General features: G+C 37.6%; 2 protein-coding genes across 4 annotated transcripts in view; both read right to left on the bottom strand.

The window, feature by feature from the left end:
* Window positions 1-22,789, bottom strand: part of LOC134741652 (protein O-mannosyl-transferase Tmtc3) — a 173,400-nt gene that overhangs the window by 6,062 nt on the left and 144,549 nt on the right. For both annotated transcript variants that reach the window (XM_063674508.1, XM_063674509.1), the window contains exons 4-7: window positions 8,889-8,988; window positions 2,391-2,506; window positions 844-1,061; window positions 390-594 (exon numbers count right to left, since the gene is read on the bottom strand). In XM_063674508.1, coding sequence (XP_063530578.1) covers window positions 390-594; window positions 844-1,061; window positions 2,391-2,506; window positions 8,889-8,988 — 639 coding nt within the window. The remainder of the gene's footprint in view (window positions 1-389; window positions 595-843; window positions 1,062-2,390; window positions 2,507-8,888; window positions 8,989-22,789) is intronic.
* The window catches only part of LOC134741701 (troponin I), a 443,517-nt gene that overhangs the window by 342,816 nt on the left and 77,912 nt on the right, over window positions 1-22,789 (bottom strand). The gene's annotated exons all lie outside the window — the stretch shown is intronic.

Genomic DNA, 22,789 nt, shown 5'->3' with positions numbered 1-22,789 from the left:
TATTTCCGTTTTCACAATCGAGTATCGTAATTAACTTCGAAATAGGAACTTTTTCTTTGTTCGTAATTCATTACTTATGGAAGAGCACCGTATTTATACCTTTCCGCTGTTCCATAGTTGATTATGCTTGTGGAAACAATTATTAAAACAACGGAAAATATAATTAAATAATTATTTCTAGTTCACAATCAATCGTGAAACGAAAATTTATCTTCTTTCGTAGCCAATCGTAAAAACTCAATTAAACAAAAGGTTACAGAAGCAAATTATATATGTAACTTTACCTCCCTTGAAACATAAAGAATATTACTGAATATATGTGTATTAATACCTACTTGAAAAAAATATTACAATGTCTGCTTAGTAGAGTCTAGATACTAAGTACTAACCATAGACAAAGCAGTACACCGTGTCCGCAGCGCGTGGATCGCGGCGACCAACAAGCCAATGAACATAGCTGCGGTGGCCAGATTTCTGGGGTCTTGCCACGATTGGAGCAGCGCCACCGTGCCCATCGTCCAGTCGCAGCACAGGGCCTCGGGCAGCGCGAGGAGCCACGCGTTCAGTGCTGGCAGGTAAGCGAAAGTCAAATGCCTGGAAAGAGAAAATCGCATTGGGAAAATTGTTCGTCGATCTCTCCAGACTATTTAGATGTTTGAAGGTGGTTGAGAGCAAACTAGCACGCTGTCGCTATGGGTGACGCGATATACGGCGATGACGCACTGTGCTGTTTAGCCTTACGCTTCCACCAGGATCTTTATAATTGATATCTGTGTGTACCAACTTATCTGGCAGGCGCTGACTTGCATGAAGCCTGGCCGTACGCTTGCTCTAGCAACTCACTTAGCAGGTCCAGTAGTGGCTCCGGCCGGATTATCAAATCTCGTGAACACGGGCAGCTGAGCGCCCATCACGTGCAGCCTGGCCGCCAGCAGGGCGAGGCTGGCGCAGCACAGGGTGACGACGCGCCGAGCGGCCTCGCCGCACGCGTAGCCCCAACCCGACCCTTTGCCCCACGCCTCCAGCCACGACCAACGATTGCCACCGCCGGTTCCACGGCGCTGGAATAAAACGCGAATGTTACAGAAATAATCACTAAGAGAAAATTACAGGTGCTTTTAACAGTAACAGTATATACCTATATAGAGGATTGCATGGATTCTCCACAGACGTACTACTTATTTTTTTATAAATAGTCTTAAGTGTAGTGTGCTTACTAAAGGTTTGCCTACGAGACAAGCAAGAATAAGTAATAGCATGAATGATCATACAGAACGGCCACGCACCGCCCCGCCCCGATTCGAATTACCTCGCCCCGCGACAGCAGATTGACGAGCTTTTGCCGATCGCTCAGTACTGTTTTTAAGCAACTTACTCACACAATGACGCATGACGCGTGTACAGACGTGCCGTTCACACATAGAAACGCAAGTGATTTTTGATGTATAGCGTGTCCGCCCTGTGCACACACGGCGTGCGCAGTGAGCAATTGTTTAGCCCCCTTTAAAAATACTTGAATAAATTTTAGCCATTACTGGAAAGTTTTAACAAACTCTGTTCAATAATTTTGAGATTCAAAGGAATTAATAATATTCGAAGGAAATACACAAACACGTGTAAGCATAGGAGAAAAGGATGGCAGACATCACCGGCGACAGCAGAGCTGGCAGCTTATTTACTCGCTCAACGAATAAGTATTGCAATACACCAGGGGAATGCTGCCAGCATCTCCGTAGATGGTACCGTTCCCATGCCGCGGGGGGAGAGGTTGTATTTATACCTAAATCTTTTTATTTTAAGATTAGTTTTACATATTTTTGATTTAGGTTATTATTGTGGTGTTGCCAATAATAGGTATATAATATACTAGCCATTCGCTTCAAGTTGGCCGTTACATTCCCCCTCACCACGCCGCAAGCCAGACCCGCTTTTTAAGTACTGTGATATGACTGTGACATCATTATGCAACGGCCAACTCGAAGTGAACGGGTAGTATGATGGGACAAATTAAGTCCACGTCGCTATATTGTTACCAAAAGACACATATCTTTGTCCAAATTTAACAGACCACAACACATCAACAAATTACCAGAAGCAGTGCTGGGGTGAACTGGACCTTTCGGGCGCTCTCGGCTCCGTTTGGCTCAGCGTTGCTATGAACAATTATTAGGGTTGGCAAAACTTGACGTTTCTTGCGTGCACAACCACATATAAGATAATGACTTGAAACTTGACAACCCTAAATAGTCGAAAGAGGTTGTGCCATAAGTACATTAGAAAGGGACAACATAATTCGTCCCTGAATCGCTGTCAAACTTCGGTTTTGTAGGAAGTTTCATTTCTGTACGGTAGAATAATTTAGTCTGTGCCAGAAGTAGGTATAGGCTCACCTTCTGCGCCACAAAGAGCTCGTAAACGACGCACACGCCGGTGGCGGTGATGCCCTGCTCCTTGCACAACATGGCCACTCCCACGCACACTGCGCACGCGGCCACGTAGCGCCAGTCTGAAACGGATGTCACTGTATATTTTTTACTGTGCAATAAAGTAAAAACAAAAAAGAAAACTAAGTACGCTCTCATTTTAAAACGACATGCTGAAATTACATGAAACTTGGCATGCACTTTGACGTGTTCGAGTCGATGAGGTTGCGTTTTGAAATACACAGCAAGGACTGTATCGTTTATTATAAATACAACTTAGCCGGTTTTTTTGGTATTACAGTTTTATTTAAGCATTTTTAGTGCTTTAATTTAGTCCTGGGAGCTCGACGTATATGGTTTAGACAAAATTTACTCAATTCTCCCGAGTAACAATAGCGCTTTCGTACAAATACTACAAGAAAATTTACGGTGTGCGAACAAAACCATATTACACAAAAAAACGTACTATGCGAACCGCAATTACACATGATTCGTAAAGCGAAACATCTGGGTAATAATTTCTTTTAGTAAAAGTTTTGGATCTGTGCATGGTTGCCTTTTTGAGAATATGGCATGTTAACGTCCAACGACTTTGACATCCAATATGATTATCATGGAGCGTTTCTATCGACCCGCTCTAGTGATGGTTCAACGCCATGAATGTCCGTTAGGCTTTGGTTTTGAGCTGATTCTTTTAGCTGTCTCCCTCATTTCGCTTGCATCAGAAATTGGAGGGAATCCAAAATGTGGGGTTAAAAATCGTTTTTATGTTTTTTCTTTTTTTTTCTACCTCGCGTTGTCCCGGCATTTTGCCACGGCTCATGGGAGCCTGGGGTCCGCTTGGCAACTAATCTCAAGAATTGGCGTAGGCACTAGTTTTTACGAAAGCGACTGCCATCTGACCTTCCAACCCAGAGGGAAAACTAGGCCTTGTTGGGATTAGTCCGGTTTCCTCACGATGTTTTCCTTGACCGAAAAGCGACTGGTAAATATCAAATAATATTTCGTACTTACATAAGTTCCGAAAAACTCATTGGTACGAGCCGGGGTTTGAACCCGCGACCTCCGGATTGCAAGTCGCATGCTCTTACCGCTAGGCCACCGGCGCTCTCAAAATCGTCAAAAAAGATCGTTTTTATGTAAAAATAAAAATTCACCACATAGTACAACCGGATTAAGTCTCACCTCTCAGTCGGCTCATAAGTTCTGTCACTGGCCTTTAAAATTTAAATTTGGAACTCCTAAAACAAAAACCGTTCTGCATTTGAATTTCGAATCTTTATTAAATATTTGAGTAGTATAATTTTGCAATTTTCTGTTTTCTTCAACATGGAGTGGACGCTTAAAGATAGCCGTACCGCAATAATTGCACTATATCGTTGTGGTCACTCGCCGACTAAAATTTTTAAGCTACTTGAAAATTTAAAATTCTCTCTAAGATTTGTGTATCGTACCATAGAAAGATACAGTGAGGTCTCTAGTTTAAATGACAAGAAAAGAAGCGGTCGTCCGCGTACAGCTAGGACTCCAGCGGTTGTACAAGCAATTAGGGCACGCATTGCCAGAAATCCCGCTAGGAAACAAAAAGTTATGGCCCTCCAGATGAGTTTGAGCAAAAACACGGTGAAAAGAGTGCTTAATCAAGACCTGAGACTTCGTGCTTATAAACGAAAAACTGGCCATCTTCTCAATGGTCGGCTTAAAGCTTTAAGGCTTAAAAGATCTAAAGCTTTATTGAAGAAGTACGCTAAAAATAAGCACCGTTGTATACTGTTTTCGGACGAGAAAATTTTTGACATAGAAGAAAACTGTAATAAACAAAATGATAGAGTGTACGCTCGCAATAGTAAAGAAGCGTCTAATAGCATTCCCCGTATTCAAAGAGGTCATCACCCTTCATCTGTGATGGTTTGGCTGGGAGTTTCTTATGCGGGCGTCACTAGTATGCATTTTTGTGAGAAAGGAGTAAAAACTAGTGCCAAAGTGTACCAAGACACGGTGTTGACTAATATTGTGAAACCACTATCCCATACGATGTTTCTAAACCAGCATTGGGCTTTCCAGCAGGACTCTGCTCCAGCCCATAAGGCATGAAGATTGGCCCTCCTCTAGCCCAGATCTTAATCCTTTAGACTATAAAATATGGCAGTATTTAGAGGAAAAGGTGTGCTCAAATCTAGACTCGCTGAAAAAATCTCTTGCTACGGCAGTGGCCAATATCGACATGAAAGTGGTGCGTGAATCCATTGACGACTGGCCACGAAGACTTCAAGCCTGTGTAGATAATTATGGCGGTCATTTTGAATAAATGTTATACATTTAGATTCTCTAGTTTATAAGCTTTCAAACGCTGTACAAATTATACGGAATAAACTTAAACTTTTGATTTTATTTGATACTATGTATATGACAGAACTTATGAGCCGACTAGGTATGTTAATTAAAGGCCTCTTTTTCATGTCCACACTATTAGACATTTGGGGACCTCGAGGAATCGCAGCCATCTTGGAAAATGTGTACCATCCTGGAGAAATTTGCGATTTACTCTAAATATACATTCTCTATGAAAATATGGTGTAAGGCAACATTAAAGCTTAATAAATTCTACACGAAAAAGTCCTAGATATCTTTGCGGAAAAATACATCTTGTTATAGAAAATAATATCTGAATCCAGATTTAGCGCTTATACACTTTCAGGGGATATTCTCTTAATATGAAACTTGGAGGAATATGAATTTCACTTTTGTCTATACATTTGTACACGTTCTACCCCAATATCAACATTTTACTCGACTACGACTTAAACAGAAAGTAGGATTATGGGTTTAAATACTGAAAATCAGTACATTCTGTAGCTCAGAATACAGGACGGATTTTTTAAAATGACATATCGGTAGATTTCTCTTGACCTTCACAACCTGTTTACACCTGTTTTATTAAAGAAAAATCAATACAGCCGCCTTGAGGGGACGCCGAATAGTAAATCATATTTTTACTTCTAGCGCCTTAACTATTGAGTGGATTTCAATAAAATAGACACCAGTAGATCCATAATTAGTAAACGGGTGCTATGCAATACAAATTTACTAAAATAAATGGAGGAAAAATGTTTAGGACTTAAAAATGTGACTGCAAAAACAGATTTTAGGACTTAAATGGGGCTTAAACAATAGTGACTGTAATGAAATTTGACACCTACAATTTCAGGAATCCCTGTTTGCGTGTCATAAAATTGGAGCTTCGGGGACCACGGGGATCAAACGCCATCTTGAAAAGTATAAGTTTTTTTTTTGTTTTTCTGTTTTTCTCGGAATATCTGGGTTTAATGTGAATACTGTGTATTGCGAAACAAAAGCTTATTAAGTTCTACACAAAAAAGTTATAAAACACCATGTCCCTAAAACGGAGCTTTCTTCTAGAAATATGGCTCAGAAGTCAAAAGGTTAATAATAATCTTAATCATCTCCTACTAAAATTTTATTTTAAGACGGGTCAGAAATTTTTTTTACCAATTTTTGGAACACAAAAACTATCTACCCAACCACGAAAAAAAATGTATGGAAACTTGTAAGCTTCCCTTGTAACTTGTAAGCCCTATTTCTAGAAAAAGGCTTCGTTTTTGGGACATGGTGTTGTATAACTTTTTAGTGTGGAATTTAATAAGCTTTCGTTTCGCCATACACAGTATTCACATTAAACCCAGATATTCCGAGAAAAAAAGAAAAACCAATAAAGACATACTTTTCAAGATGGCCTTTGATCCCCGTGGTCCCCGAAGCTCCAATTTTATGACACGCAAACAGGGATCCCTGAAATTGTAGGTGTCAAATTTCATTACTGTCACTATTGTTTAAACCCTATTTAAGACCTAAAATCTATTTTTATAGTCACATTTTTAAGTTTTACACATTTTTCCTCCATTTATTTTAGTAAATTTGTATTGCATAGCTCTCGTGTATCAATTATGGATCTACTGATGTCTATTTTATTAAAATCCACTCAATAGTTTAGGCGCTAGAAGTAAAAATATGATTTACTATTCGGCGTCCTCTCAAGGCGGCTGTATTGATTTTTCTTTAATGAAACAGGTGTAAACAGGTTGTGAAGGGCAAGAGGAATCTACCGATATGTCGTTTTAAAAAATCCGTCCAGTATCCTGAGCTACAGGGTGTACTGATTTTTAGTATTTAAACCCGTAACCCTACTTTCTGTTTAAGTCGCAGTCGAGTAAAATGTTGATATTGGGGTAGAACGTGTACAAACGTATAGACAAAAGTGGAATTCATATTCCTCCAAGTTTCATATCAAGAGAATATCCCCTGAAAGGGTATAAGCGCTAAATCTGGATTCAGCTATTATTTTCTATAACAAGATGTATTTTTCCGCAAAGATATCTAGGACTTTTTTGTGTAGAATTTAATAAGCTTTAATGTTGCCTTACACCATATTTTCATAGAGAACGTATATTTAGAGTAAAACGCAAATTTCTCCAGGATGGTACACATTTTCTAAGATGGCTGCGATTCCTCGAGGTTTCCAAATGTCTAATAGTGTGGACATGAAAAAGAGACCTTTAATTAACATACATAGTAAATTTCATAACTTTGGAAGGATTTCGAGGTGAGACTTATTCCGATTGTACTAACATTTATTCCGCAGCTGCTCAATTGAGCAATCATGAAGAGGACACTTAGATAACATGTTTTGGCAGCATATTAAACTTTCGTTTCTTTAAATCGTACCAAGGAGTCAGTGAAATAGTCTCAAATTAAGCTCGATAGGCTTGTCCGAAATGTATTTGCTAGACGATATTGAAAGCATCATAAAGTCCCTAAAATAAAATAGTTAACCTTCTTATATCGGTTATGGCTTAAAAATACCCTCCGATCCCTTGGAACATAGTAATACAAAATAATACACATATGAACAGTTAGACCAGTGCCCTGTTTGTCAAAAGCTTGTAGCTTGTAATACAAGCGGAACTCACCTTTTGACAGCTTTTGTTAGAAAGGGACTTCCACTTTTTTTTTTCTTTATTGGGGAAAAAAAAACAGATACAGGCCAGTGACAATACACAGATAAGATTATAAAATGATAGGTTTAGCATGCATCCTAACACAATTCCCACTAGGAGTTCAGACATTAATTTTAAGACAGCGTTGTAATCGGAACTTAAACAGATATCCCTACTAAAACTAAAACTGCACAACTAAAACTAAACAATAACGATAATTACTCGTAACACAACACTTGTATTACAAGCTTTTGATAAACGGGCCCCTGGTTTTATTTGTATTTATAATAAACGATACAGTCCTTATCGTATTGATGGTAGTTTAGCTTCGTAGAATAAATCGACTCGTATAAACCGATCATACGTTAAATACCTATGAGAAGGAGAGAGTCCTAAGAAGAAAGCCTTGCGGAAATCAAATTTTAAGAGCAATAATTAATTAAAATATTAAGGGTCGGTTGCACCAAACTGTTTGTCATCGTTAAAGAGTTCGCAAGATTTTGTTGTATGCAAAGTTTCATAGTAAACCGCCGCGGCGCGCCGGGTGACGTTGATCAGTCGGTCAAATGCGGATGGTGCAACTGGCACTAAGAATATTAACTAACTCTATGCATACGCATAGTTATGTATTGTTATATGTTTAACTAATTACTTAGGCACGTGTTCTCTAAAATGTACTAACGAGATAATTTTTGACTTATCTGCATGAATGTATAAAATGAACCCCAGGATAGGGTCAAAACGTCAAGGAATTCAATTTCAGTATCATTTTGTACCTTGTCACAGCGACAACAGTATGCGACTTTCAAGATATGAAATGGTACGGAAATTAAATTCCTTAACTGTAGGTACGTTGTCTACTACTTTTTTTCGGCAATGTTGTGTTATGTTTATCGATTCGTAAGCGAGTTAGCCTAAGGCAAACAGAGTAATGGCGCAAACACCGGCCCTTGGTGAATTAGTTGTCATGGCAACGGTCATTTGTCACCCGATTCGTATTTGTTTAGTTAAAAGGTAAATACACCGGTATAATGCCGGTAGCCTTGACGTGGTTGGAATCAAAATGCGAGACGTAGGTGCTCGTAGTTAGTATTGTGGTTGCAAAAATATATGTTTTTATCACACCGGCTCGGAAAGGCTTTCATTATTCTTTAACACAAATAATAATGTTGTATTATCCTTTCTATGCAATTTTTGAGGTATTTCTTCACGTTTATAGCTAATAGGATGGACTTCTAAGTGATAATTTCGAATGTTAATATTTAATAGCAATAATTTGAAATCACTAGCTCGGGTCTCAATATTAACACGAGGGGTTAAACAACAATTTTGCCCCCTTTTAAGACTAATAACTATTTCACGTCTATTTTTTCATTAAAATCTGTAGGACTTTTAAAGGGCTTACCACTATTGTCTGGGATTAAATTAACAAGTGCCTAAATAAACTTACCTGTACATCTCCTCCTGCTTGCAGCCCGAGCGTAGCACAGCAGAGCTCCGAGGAAAAACACGGAGGATAGCATCTCCGCTCGACCCACCACGCCCGTCACCTAAACAATTCATTAGTTAGGGTTGTGTTAACTTAACGTGTGGGTATTCTATAACGCCCAGAAAACGCACGGTCTACGCTGACTCCGATCGTCATACGTTGCCGCGTTAACCCTTTCGCCGCCAAAGACGTCAACTGACGCGCCGACAAGTTTCATGATGACACGCCGCACACGATAGCCGTGGCGGGCAAAGGTTACATATGTACTTATGGCGGTCGGCGTCAGCGACGAGCGCACGCCATTGAGTTATTATTACTATAGAGAAACCATAATATAACTTATTATTTACTGTTATTGTGCTGACTTCTGTTGTTTCTCCAATAAAGAAAAAAAAAACAAATAAAGAAATTGTCGCAATCGCAACCTATACCACGCGACCGAAACGTCGTAAGCGCCATAAATTGTATGGCGTTTACGCGTTTAGGTCGACAGTTTCACGCTCCGCTTCTATGGTTTGTCGTCAAAACAACAACATTCATGCTCTGGGCGCAAAATACTGGTTGTCTGTGCCGGTTCTAGATACGTAGTAATTTAGTTCAATGGCGCACGCCCGGAGTGTGCTTTCCGTGGCCCTCTGACCAAACTCCCGTGAGACTCGAATATAATTATTTAAATATTTGACGGGTCACTCGTAATTTTGGTAGAATTTATTTTTAGTCGACATGTTTGGATAATGCCGGACAGGTAGGACGCAAGTTCACAGCTTTGAGGGATCGCGGGTGAATGTCCCAGATGACGATCATCGTAAATAATTGATCGTATCGTGACAGACCAGTGATCGGCACTTACTAGTGATATTCACTTAAAATCAAGCTATACTTAAATGATTTTACTTTCAAAACAGGGATATATATTTCTTCATCGCTTCGAGCATCGGATTTCTGTTCAATCTGGTAAAAGTGTTTGTTCGTTCATTTCAAGCTATGCCTTACCTATGGTGACTAATTCATTTGGACATCAATTAACCCAAGAACTATATTTATTTCCAAATGTTTAGGCGTTATTAAGTTACATTAGAAAAAAAAATATTTTTTTCGGTCTCGTTTGCTAAACTTAATTTTGTTTTGCCACTTTGGAGTAAACGTTAAGGCTAGCACTGTTATCGATAGACTATCTTAAAGTTTCAAAAAATCAAATCTGCCTTCCATAAGTTTCTCTCGAAGCTGAATTTTCGAAGCCCCCACACTGAAAAACAATGCGATATAGGTAAAAGTGCAATACAGCATTTGAAATCATACCAAAATATATTTCATATTTCAACAACAACAATTTTAAATTAATATACTCGTAACATTATTATCCAATTACAATACTATAAAACTTAGAGACCGGACGGATGACTCTAATTCCGTGGAAGATGGGACGGGTGCCGGTGTGGGACGCCACCTGTGTGTGTGTAGACACCCTAGCCCCGTCTCATGTCCACGGCACATCTGTTGAGGTCGGCGCGGCGGCAGAAGCGGCCGAAAAATTAAAAATGTCTAAATATAGGGGTTTCGGCGCCAAATACAATTTTGTACCTTTTGGCGTTGAGACCCTTGGCCCGTGGGGTCCAAACGCCTAAAGTTTATTAAGGAACTATCCAAAAGCAGTGGTCACCGGTGACCGCAGAGCTGGCAGCTTCCTCGCTCAAAGAATTAGTCTAGCGGTACAGCGAGGAAATGCTGCCAGCATCTACGGCACCATGCCGCAGGGGGATATTTTTTAGTATTTTATTTTAAGGTTAGTATTATTTATTTTTAGATTTAGCTTTTAAGTTTCATAGTATTGTAATTAGATAATAATACCAAAATATTACAAATGATATTAGTACACGTTATTATGTGTAGCTTTTTGATTTTATAGAAATTAAGAAACTCTCGCGCATTTACTGTCCTAGAAAACTATAGTCGCTGTAAGTTAAGAAGTCAATTTTGACATTTATGAATTGACCCCTATATTTACGAAGCTAAGACTTTCCGTTTAACTGATAGCCTTATCTTCTATATATATAAACGTAAAAGTCCTGACTAACTGACTGACTCACTTAAATCAACGCCCAGCCCAAACCGTTGGACCTAGAGAGCAGAATTTTTCACAATAGATAGCTTTTATGACATTAGTATCCACTAAGAAGCGGTTTTTCAAAATTCATCCCCTAAGGTGGTGAAAAAGGGGTTGAAAGTTTGTATGGAGATCATAATTTTTTTTGAGTGCGGGACTTGAAACTTTGTATAAAGGCATATTATTAAAATACTAGAAAAGTAATTTCAGCGTTTTTGAAAATTCATCCCTTAAGGTGGTGAAAAAGGGGTAGAAAGTTTGTATGGAGGTCAAACATTTTTTTAAGTGCGCGACTTGAATCTTTGCATAAAGGCATGTTATTAGAATGCAAGAACAGTGATTTCAGCGTGTTTAAAAATTCATCCCCTAAAGTGGTTAAAAAGGGGTTGAAATTTTGTCGTGGTCCTAATTTTATTTTTAAGCTAGGTACTTGAAACTTCATAGAAATATATATAATTAAAAGAGAAAAAAACTTATTTCAGCATTATTGAAAATTCATCCCCCAAGGTGGTAAAAATGGGGTTGAAAGTTTGTATTAACTGACTGACTGACTGACTCACTTAAATCAACGCCCAACCCAAAGCGTTAAACCTAGAGAGCTGAAATTAAAAGAGAAAAAAACTTATTTCAGCATTATTGAAAATTCATCCCCCAAGGTGGTAAAAATGGAGTTGAAAGTTTGTATGGAGATCAAATATTTTTTTGAGTGCGGGAATTGAATCTTTGTATAAAGGCATATATTATTAGAATACAAGAAAAGTAATTTAAGCGTTTTTAAATATTCATCCCCTAAAAGGGTTAAAAAGGGGTTCAAAGTGAATCTATTACAAATGCTTTGAAACTTCTTAGAAGGGCATTGTATAAGATTCCAAAAAAGTTATTTCAACGTTCTTAAAAATTCAACCCCTAAAGGGGTTAAAAAGGGGATGTATGTTTATATGTGGTACAAATTTTCTTTTAAGCTAGGAACTTGAAACTTGGTAAAAAGGGCATTATATTAGAATAGACGAAAATTGATTACTTACACCGTTTTTGAAAAGTTTGTATTAATAGTTTCGGGAGCGAATTTTTTTTAAATAGTGGACTTGTAAATCTTCTAAGAGGGTCGAGAGGGATTTTTTTCAGTCAGGGTCTTGAAACTTCGTAGTTTGTGAAAGACAAATTTCATGCGTTGTATAATTAACAAATGATTAACCGTCCCTACTGATATCTTTTGCTGCATAATGTTCTATATTATGCTCATGTAGAATATATAACCACCAACATACAAATCCACGCGTACGAAGTCGCGGGCAACAGCTAGTAGTGTCATATATAGGTATAAGGGTATAAATCAGAACTGCGTTAGACACCACGGACTGATTAAAATGACAAGTATCAAGCGGGATATTAAGAAGACATAGGACAAACTAAATAATAAATACATAATAAATAGTTCTGCTAGTAGCTAGCAGCAGCAGCATGGCAGAACGTAGCAACGTTACGATAAATTTTATTTTAGCTTTAAATTAGCACACGCTCTATGAAACGCGAAGCGCCATAAACTCGACTGGCGGTCAAAACAACACCGTCAGCCAAAGTTACGCCGCTGCACGGCTTTCGAGCTCCCTAAGCCCTGATTAGGCTAACTTTACCGGAAATTCAACATGCATTTTACTATAACTCGCGAGCGATTAAGCTAGCCAACAAGTTTCCAACCATTAGGGCATAGGTATAGGTAAAAGCGATGCTTTCGTTAGCTGTAAATCACAGATTTAGTAGATATCAAAATAAACCGTTCAAATCGTGCAGAGCTTGCGATCAAAATAAATCGCTTATAGATTTTCTCTGCGCTTAAATGCTGGAACGTTCACTTTGTTATAGCGCAAGTAATTGATACTGTTCGATACCTCTGTTCCCACTATCTCAAATGGGATATTTGAATGTAACGTAGCGTAGCGGAGAGAGCGGCCGTGTCGGTCTCAAGGGAACACTAATAGGTATCTGTATTTTCCAATTTACTTCCCACAGAATGTTATCGAGCCATTCAATTGTATTCAAATACGTAACTAAACCAAAAACCAAAAATTGCTTATTACGTCAAAGTAAACTGTTGTATCTGAATGCACTTGTATCAAATGTTTTTATTTGGCGTTCAGCCATTTTATTGCAAATCTCGGAACAAATCTTTAGCAGACTGCAAAATGTCAACATTCCAAAGAGATAGAGATTTATTGGAAACGTTTTCAGAATGTATTCTATGAAGTTTATGAAAAGGAATGGAACTATATTTAATATCATTTCAGAACTACAGTCTAAATAAATGGTCGCTTTAAAACCTTGACAGTCAGGTTAAATCATGGAGTACCAACTCATGCCAATGTAAAAAAGCACAGATGTTAATAAATTATCTCCCATATTAACAAATTTTTGAACTTTGCCAATAAGTAAAAAAAACGGATGGTACCTAGTTTGTTTTGTGGCAATTCATTTTTCTTAGGACACAAGTGGAGCGAATGTTCCCCTCTTTTTTCGTGCTTTATTCCTAAATATATATATATAAAGAAATCCCTTATCTATAATATTCTCGAATACCGCCACAGAGGACGTTCAAACGCATAACATTAAGAGCTTTATAAGATGGTTCCTCCTAATGTTTGCTAGCTATTATAAAACATTTTCTAATAAAGTCACAGTGGAAACTCTGTGGACTTTATAGAGCCCTGGCTTTTCTGCCACTAACTATGTTTGCTCTTTTTAGACGCAGCGGTCACCCTTTCTTAGTTACTTTATGTGGCTGCCAATGCCGTACGGTAACTTCATTGAAATTTTCTCGTAACGCCGTTCGGTTTCAACGTGAGTTTGCTTTTTATTACAACTTTTTTTATTCGACGTTCGGTTTTGTTTATATTTGAAAAGAATATTTAACAGTCGAGCGTTATGTTTTTAACTTAAACTATAAAGTCTAAGTTAAGGAGTAAGTGTATGAGTCTAAACCGTGAAATTATTTAATGTTAGTATGTCTCACAACAGTTTAAATTCGATTAAATTATAAACTACAATAAATTTGAACCGGTCCGTGAATATGGATCTTCAATAAAATGTACTATAAATATTAAATATCCAATATCGGACTGTTAAAACAAGCGGTTCAATGAAATAGGTTGTTGTGGAGCCATACCTAGTTGGCTCTGACAAAAAAAGTTAGGTACTTTTTTTTAAAGTCGACATTACTAGTAAACTCGTCCGTGAGGGGCTTATATTGACGCTTCCTGGCAAAATAGGTTTACATGACCATTGATGGTATCTTCCTTTTTCAATAAAACAGTTCACATAATTATACAGTTAGTGTTAAAAGTTATTCCCAGCCAGTTAATACTCAAGCCATCTAGGTATTTAATTTAAAAGCGTTATATAGAAGTAAACCAATAAAAATTCACATAAACCTAACTTTAATGTAGCATTGCAATCTGCTCGTTAGCCACAAACATAAAGCGACTTTGTATTTATTCATCATTGAATAAACTTCGTGTTATAAAAAGCTTTTCATGGCTTTACAAGACTCGGCTTTATTTGCAATGTAAACAAAATATCCTTTAAAAAAATATACAGCCCATAAAGAAGAGTGTTTCTAATTGGAAAAACAACAGTAAAGTGGAAAGATCATCAAGTTTATAGTAGAGTGGACATAAAAATGCAACGTCGGGAGCAGGAGCACGTGTCATAAAGTGCATTGAGTCGCTGCCGCGATATAAAATAAAAGCCGGGTTTAGCGCCCTCGGTTATTATGCTGCTGTGAGAAATGGAGTTAGCTGAACTTAAGAAATTGGCCAATTAAACGTTGCAAACTTTGTTGGGGACTTCTCCAATAAGCTTTAAAAGATTGGACGCAATAAATGGGTAGAATAGTAATATATGGATAGGGTAGGAAAGGATAATTAGCAAGCTAGTATTGGTCAAATTGACTTGTTATGGTTTACAGCGTCGGAAATTGATCACTAAAGTGGTCAGTCGAAAGCGCTAGCACGAATGTCGCTAAGCAGTGGTTAGACTGGTTAGCTACAACACGGCAGTTCAGATATCTTGCAATTATGTGCGTTTAAGCTTGTCTGACCTGGGGCCGTAGTCAAGATGGCACAATCGGTATATCGACTTGTTTAAGTTTGTAATGGCGTTTTCTCTCAACGATTGTTACTTGGCTATGCCCCCAGGAAGCGTGTCAATTAGTTTGTCAGAAATGCCAATCGAGAAGTAAAACTTTTATCAGATTGACAGATGCGACCGAACCGAACCGACTCGAGTGATCATTGATTTTTCCATTAGCGTTAACAAATAAGAACGAACGGAATTAGAAATTTTAATGGCGTAAGCGTCAATCCGTTGGGCAAGCCAGAACCTTATTTCATATACTTTTATTTTAAAACCAGTAGGTAATATTGCTAGTAAAATTACTCAATTGTCTTATTGGAAATTAAGTTCTATCAGAGGCTAGTAAATATACAAGACTCATCATCTTCCTCGCGTTGTCCCGGCATTTTGCCACGGCTCATGGGAGCCTGGGGTCCGCTTGGCAATTAATCCCAGGAATTGACGTGGGCACTAGTTTGTACGAAAGCGACCGACTGCCATCTGACCTTTCAACCCAGAGGGGAAACAAGGCCTTATTGGGATTAGTCCGGTTTCCTCACGATATTTTCCTTCACCGAAAAGCGAGTGGTCACCTACCTATCAAATGATATTTCGTACATAAGTTTCGAAAAACTCATTGGTACGAGCCGGGGTTTGTCCCGCGACCTCCGGATTGCAAGTCGCACGCCCTTACCGCTAGGCCACCAGCGCTTCCGCAAATATAGGTACAAGACTGACAACCCCTATATTAACGTCGCGAGAGTCGTTATTGTTGTAGATACATCTAAATAGTATAATTTTTACATTTTTAATTATTTGCATATGAATACTGTCACCTTACTAGTAGGTACTTGTTTATATATAATTTCGAAACGTAAAATTTGCATAAAAGTAGATCTACACGTGACATTCGGATGACAACACCAGCTGTAGCGACATTACTACTTCGGCGTGGACGCGGACGCTGTTACTGTCTATTTCCTTGACAAAATGAGTGACATACAGATTTAAACTAACACGATTTTCACTCATAATTTAAAACTAATACGGGACTTAATCGCGTACAAACTTACGTTTATTTATGGCCTGACGTTTCGAACGTGACGATACGTTCGTGGTCACAGGCAGACTGGCAAGGAATTGTATCAACATCTTCTTGCCGCGCGGGTTTTGCGAACTACCCGCACTTGATCTTGATTATTAACTTGTACGCTAGGGTTGTCACTTTGCCTACACACAACACTCACGACATCCAATGGTATGAGGCGGGAAATTTTTTTTTCCCCTTACATTTGCTAATTACTGAATTCCACGAAGACGAAATCCCCTGTCCCTCATTTTGATTGAAATTTCGATGTTTTCTGATTTCAATTGCTTCACGTACCTTCCTGCTGTAGTAAAGACGTTCCGTTGAGAGGACTTTGGGATTATGGAGTTCAATCCAGTGGTTTGGTCCCGACTGTAGCAAATGTTCGGCTACCGCAGACTTATCTATTTGACGTTCGTAGCTTTATTACTGCCGCAATTAGAACGTTCAATTATTTATCTACTTTTAACCTCCAATAAATTGAGTCATAAGGAAAGATATTAAGTAATAATAAAACCCTTAACACGTAACCATAAATAAATCTTACTCTCTGCTCCATTTTCCTAGTGGATCTCATTACAAAAAAGACCATAACGTAATAAAAGGGTAAGAGTTCTCTTGATTTGTAAATCTGCAATTCTAGGTGTAAAGTAAATGTCCTAGTGCTTGACACTGTCCCAATAGTTGTCACCTACTTTAAGTAAGTAAGTATGTACTAAGTGAGTAAACACTTTATTGTATGAGAAAAAAGAAATATTGATTACATCAGATAGAACATAATTGTGTAGTACAAAGGAGACTATGCTCTATTGCTTTAATCTTTATTCCAATCAATAGAGGTGACAAACAGTATGGAAAGTTTCATAGTAAACCGCCGCGGCGCGTCGGGTGACGTTGATCAGTCTGTCAAGTGCGGATGGTGCAACTGGCACTTATTTTTGAAACGCGTTAAACTATTCTCTAGTCAACACCCGGCAATCCATCGTGGCTATTTGTAAAGTCCAGCTATCACTTTACTAAAAGCAACTACCCAACAACGTCATGCTCTACGCTACGAGCACACTTTCAAAAGTTGGTGAAATTATCATACATTAATTGATGGAAGCCATTTATTCTAGTCTTGGTACCTACTACGGGATCTGATAGCTTTTTAGTGTAAAAGCTTTATGCGCCTAGTCTTGGCAACACTTTACATGAAATGTTTTTGGTGGGATTTCATTCATTTTTGTAAGAGTTGATATACCAGCTAGAAATGACAATTATTCGTTTATAGAATCTAAGATAATATAATAATTTTAACATTAGATTTTTATAAAACTTACGTATTGCTAGCGCTATATATGTAGGGCCTATATAAATTATAAGTCAGAAATTTTAAGTATTATAAATTGTAAGTTTCTAGAAATTTTAAAGCATTTTTACCATAATCGGAATTGTTTTTAATGAAGTAAGCGTTAGTGAAGGTCTCCGATTCAGCTCACTCAATTGATTTTTGTGAATTTTGTGTTCATGTTTACTACTAAGTACATATTCCATTTTTGGAAAATATACAAAATCACGGAGTCATTTGTAGATCAGCGCCTAAAGAAGTAGCGGTTTCGATATCATTAGGCATTTTTTTCTTTTTGAGACATGTGTTCTATCTAATGCAGAAATTTTATCTATTTAGATATTTAATTCTTAATGGAGAATAAGTAGCCGAATTTCACCTAGGGATCTAGATACTTTGGTGTGTAGGTACATTACATACTTACGTGCTATCGTGGTGCAGTTGGAAAACCGCGGCTTTGTAGTGCGACGATTAGAGTTTGACATGTATTTTATAAATTAAAATTTGAATTTAGCGATTGCGAAGTGCGCGCCGTTTCGGCTCTCCGGCTATTCTTCTGTATAAGTCGTACGTATTACTCAACTTATTTTCGCGAAATTTTGTGAGCAGAATTTATTGAAAAAATAATAAAATCGCTCACTTATCACACGCGAGTCAAGAGGTATATAAATGAGCTCTCCGAATATGCATACATTGTTACGGATCTTACGGCCGCGTTACTCTGGTGTTTCGAGATCTCTACACGGCGCGAGTTGCCAATCGTTGGGAACTGTTTGATGGTACTGTGACATCCGAAAACAAAAAGTACAGTTTTATGTTTTTTTCTAATAGGCTACACTTATTTAGGCTATGTTCGCGAGGTTCTACAGCTCACAGAACCTCCCTTGTGTTTAAAGTTCACCATCTAGCGTCACCGCGTTATCCCGGCATTTTTAGCCACGACACGGCTAATGGGAGCCTGGGGTCCGCTTGGCAACTAATTTCAAGAATAGGTAATAAGCGTAGGCACAAATTTTTACGAAAGCGATTTCCATTATTAGGATTAGTCCCGTTTCCTCACGATGTTTTCTTTCACGGAAACGCGACTGATAAATATAATTTCGTACATAAGTTTCGAAAAACTGATTGGTACGAGCCGGGGTTTGAACCCGCGACCTCCGGATTGAGTCGCACGCTCTTACCGCTAGATATTCTTTATATTTGTCTAAAATATTCGATATCCTAAATGTCAAATAACTTATGCTTCTCAAATGCTACTGCGAACGGTAAATAGTCATATCATAATAGGAAGCTTACATTCACATATGACCTTTTATTTTCGGACGTCACTGCCATCACTGGTGTGTCAGACAGAGTTCTCAACAGCTGGCTACTCGTAGGCGTGTAGATATCTCGGACCCACCAGTGTAACCTGACCGTAAGCTCCGTAACAAAATAAGCGTAATCGGAGAGCTTACTTATACCGGTTTGTTTAGCCCTCACTCGCGTGTGATAAGTAAGCGATTTTAATATATTTTTCAAAGTTCATTACGGCGCCATCCAGTGTTGAGTAGCTGTATTAGATTAGTGTTAGGCGAGCTATTTTGAAATAATTAAATAACAGATTATGTTTCATAACTTTGACATTATATTTTAGACCGTGGTATATGTTACCTACAGTTGATATTCATTCTAAAAATGACAACCGGTAAAACCCTATTGGAATGGAAAGTTGCTATTAATGTATGCCGCTAAATAGCTGTCATTTCATATTCACTAGTTTATTAATTCGTGCAAGAAACAGTGCCAATATAGAGGGCGCTATTTTGGCTGGTTTACGTGAACCTGGTTCAAATCGATACTTCGAAAACTTTTTGGTTTTTTTTTTACCGTTGTTTTTGTATAAGCATTCCAATCACGGCTACCACACAAAATTTCACAATTCTAGGACTTCAGGAACCAATGTTTTCAGGATTAGAGGTATTTTTAGGTACAGGTTGCAGGGCGAAAGTTACAGATTTCTGGTCACCATATGTGTCTGCATACAGACCCATCCCTACATGCCAAATTTCAGCCTTCTAAGACTTCAGGAAGTAGTCTGTATTTTCTATGACGCGAATTTCATGTGTTTCGGACAGTGAAAATTAAGGTACTATAAAATTTTAAGTATAATAGGTAGCTTAATAAAACTTGGTGTTTTTGATAAGTCTACTGAGTACATGGTATACAAAAAATTTCAGCTCTCTAGCATTGTCCAAGCCGAAACTACGAGGGTTCGAAAATACGGCGAAACGTGCCGAGAAAAGATATGCACTGCCTTTTGCCCTTTGTCTCGTCTTGGCGGGGGCACGGCCGTGCCCCCAGATCTATGTATCGTCCATATTGTAAACTGACAATTTGTAAACCTCATTAATTCATTCATCTCTGCATTTATTCATCTCTGTAGATACACGTACAGCCAGCTAATAAATCAACAAATTGTTAACCATAATCCCAGAAAAACTCGGATAATATTTCGATTATATCGACGAAGCAAAAACTGGAATCATTCCAAAATAATGTCGGATAATAGTCACGTAGGTAATGAAATGTGAAATATTGCCCGTCAGGATGTTAACGGTGGTATGCAAAAAATCGTCCGAGATTAAAAATGTAACGAGGGAATTGGCGAACAGCCGTTGTTTCCGATACAAACCGTTTAATTTCGCTACGAGTATTAACCGAATGGCAGATTCAACGCGAAATCATTGCAGCTCTTGCCTATTTGATTTACTCACGATTAAAATAAACTGACCAATAGTAAGTCGGACTCGCGGTTCAAGGGTTCCGTACCATCACACATTTTTTTCCTTAAGTCCAACTCACGCTTGGCCAGCTTTTATGATTTGTTTTCATTTATGCAATATATTTTTCTTTATTATCATACCGAATTTGTAAGTGAGATACAAATATCTTAAACCGTTATAAAGTTATAAAATACTCAATAAAATACGTTTCTTGTATGGAGAAGTGGAGATTCCCTTTTTTATTTTTATTTATCGTTATAAGTAGCAGTTATAGCAGCAATATTAGTAATAGGGTTCCATATGTTACCCTTTGTGTACGGAACCCTAAAAACAGTTCTGACACGGCAGGTGTGAAACAAATTTACATCAATATAGTTGCCATTCAAATATTATTAATAAGTATCTTACAAAAACTTTTAATTTATAGTAAAATATAATTAAGTAATTCCGTAGACTAAAATGACGTTTCATGTGCATGAGATGACATTTCTTAGTTCCACATGAAATGTCATTTCAGTCTACGAAATAAAAAACAGAATATATTATAGAATAACAATAAACAATAAAGGGCCTTAAAATTTAAACTACAAATAAAGTAAACTTAAAAATAAAGTAGAAATAGAAAATCTGCCCCAAATCGCCGTCTATAGAGGATATTACTGCAATGTTCTGCCACCAGAGTGCAGCACTAGCCTTTTTAGTAAACCATAGAGTAACTTATACATACTGTACCTTTAACAGGTTTTTGACAAGTTATCAGAGATAATAAAACATGACTGATGAAATAAATAATGAGAAATAAAATGATTTTTTTTATTTTATTTAATGTAAATATGTATATAGTATTATAAATTAGTAAATTAAGGTCAAAACTATCCGGTGGGTGAAACTATCCGGACGGCAATATCTGACCTTTTCACGCTTGACATTTAGCAAATATGAAAACGGAACGCGACTTTCATACCTTTGTAGTTACTCGTAAGTAGCTATAGTTTCGGGTTTATTAATACAAGTATATTATTACCTATAACAATGATTATTATTCTTGCTGCTCCAATTGAACTAAGCTGTTGCTTGCTATCGTTGAATTTCGGATTGTGGAGGAGAAATGTTACCCTTACGCTGTATTTGCGATATATCGTGTTCCTAGCCCTTATACAAAGCATAAAATTACATGTTGCTATTAATATAAAAAGTACGATAAGATGTTTCGGAGCTGGCTTTATACAGTGCCTATATAGTCGGAAAGTACTTCAGGTTATGTAACCTTTAGGTATATGATTACTAGAAACAATGAGGATATAATAAGATAGAGCGGTACTGTCATAGTACATTTTGTAACCACAGTAAATTCACTGCCATCTATTGACATACTTTAAAACTAAAAATGAAGATTTATAAAAATACGTTAAAATGTATTTAAATATGGATAAATGTTTTTTTTTATTTGCATTAATTATTTTTATATGATTTTGACCCATGTTCTTTCACTGGTATGCGTTAAAATTATAAATAACAAACGAAACAGTCAAAGCCCTCTATACGAGAGTAGGCCAAAACTAGTGACGCCATCTGATCGAGAATCAAATTTTCGTGATTTTCGAGGCACGTTTTTTCCTTAGACTGTATCCATCTATTACGGAGTTATATCTATCTTTGCTAGAAAGCATATACATATACTAAGACACGAATAATATCCAACAAAAATTACCTACCCTTAGTGCTAGCATTTTAAATTTTACAAGATGGCAATGTTTCTACATACTGTGACAAGGTACCTACAAATTGACAAAATGGTACAAAAATCAAATTACTGGACCGTAATAGACTGATTGCAAACAGAGCGAACTGCGAAATACGTTTACAACACGAACGTTATGTTGGTTCTTCTGTTTTACGTTCTGTATTGAACATTCCAAAAAGCAGTAGACTGAGTTATGCGAAATAGATTTACAGCCGACTAAAACCGTATTTTTTAATACAGTAGAAAGTTGAAAAAGTTACATTAAGTAGAATTTTAGCATGCGCAAAATTAGTGTTTAAATTTTCCATTTTTAGGGTTCCGTACCTCAATAGGTACTCGTGCGTCTGTTTATTTGCCGTCTCTCACATCATTATCATTTTTGAGTCTTAAGTTTACATTAGTATGTATTTGCATGATAAATTGGGTTGGTGTCGTTGCCGCATTATTGTCGTTATTATATAGAACGTTAAATCAGCCACTAGTTTTATCCAGGACATTGACAGTAACATCGCCCACGCAATGCCGCAGCAGTAACTTTAATCCGCTTCATCAATATACTCGTATATGCGAAGGAGATGCAGCACTTTGGATACGGAACCCTAAAAAGCCTATTTGCCAAAAACAATTCACTGCCGTCATAGCTTCGCACATTTGGCAAAGACGCCCCATAAATTCGGTTAGTTTTTACTAAATAGTTGCAATATGCAAACCCTGTCTGTACTTAC

This window comes from Cydia strobilella, chromosome 5 (assembly GCF_947568885.1).
Source record: "Cydia strobilella chromosome 5, ilCydStro3.1, whole genome shotgun sequence".
Taxonomy (NCBI): Eukaryota; Metazoa; Arthropoda; class Insecta; order Lepidoptera; family Tortricidae; genus Cydia; species Cydia strobilella.
This window is presented reverse-complemented; position numbering and strand designations above follow the sequence as displayed.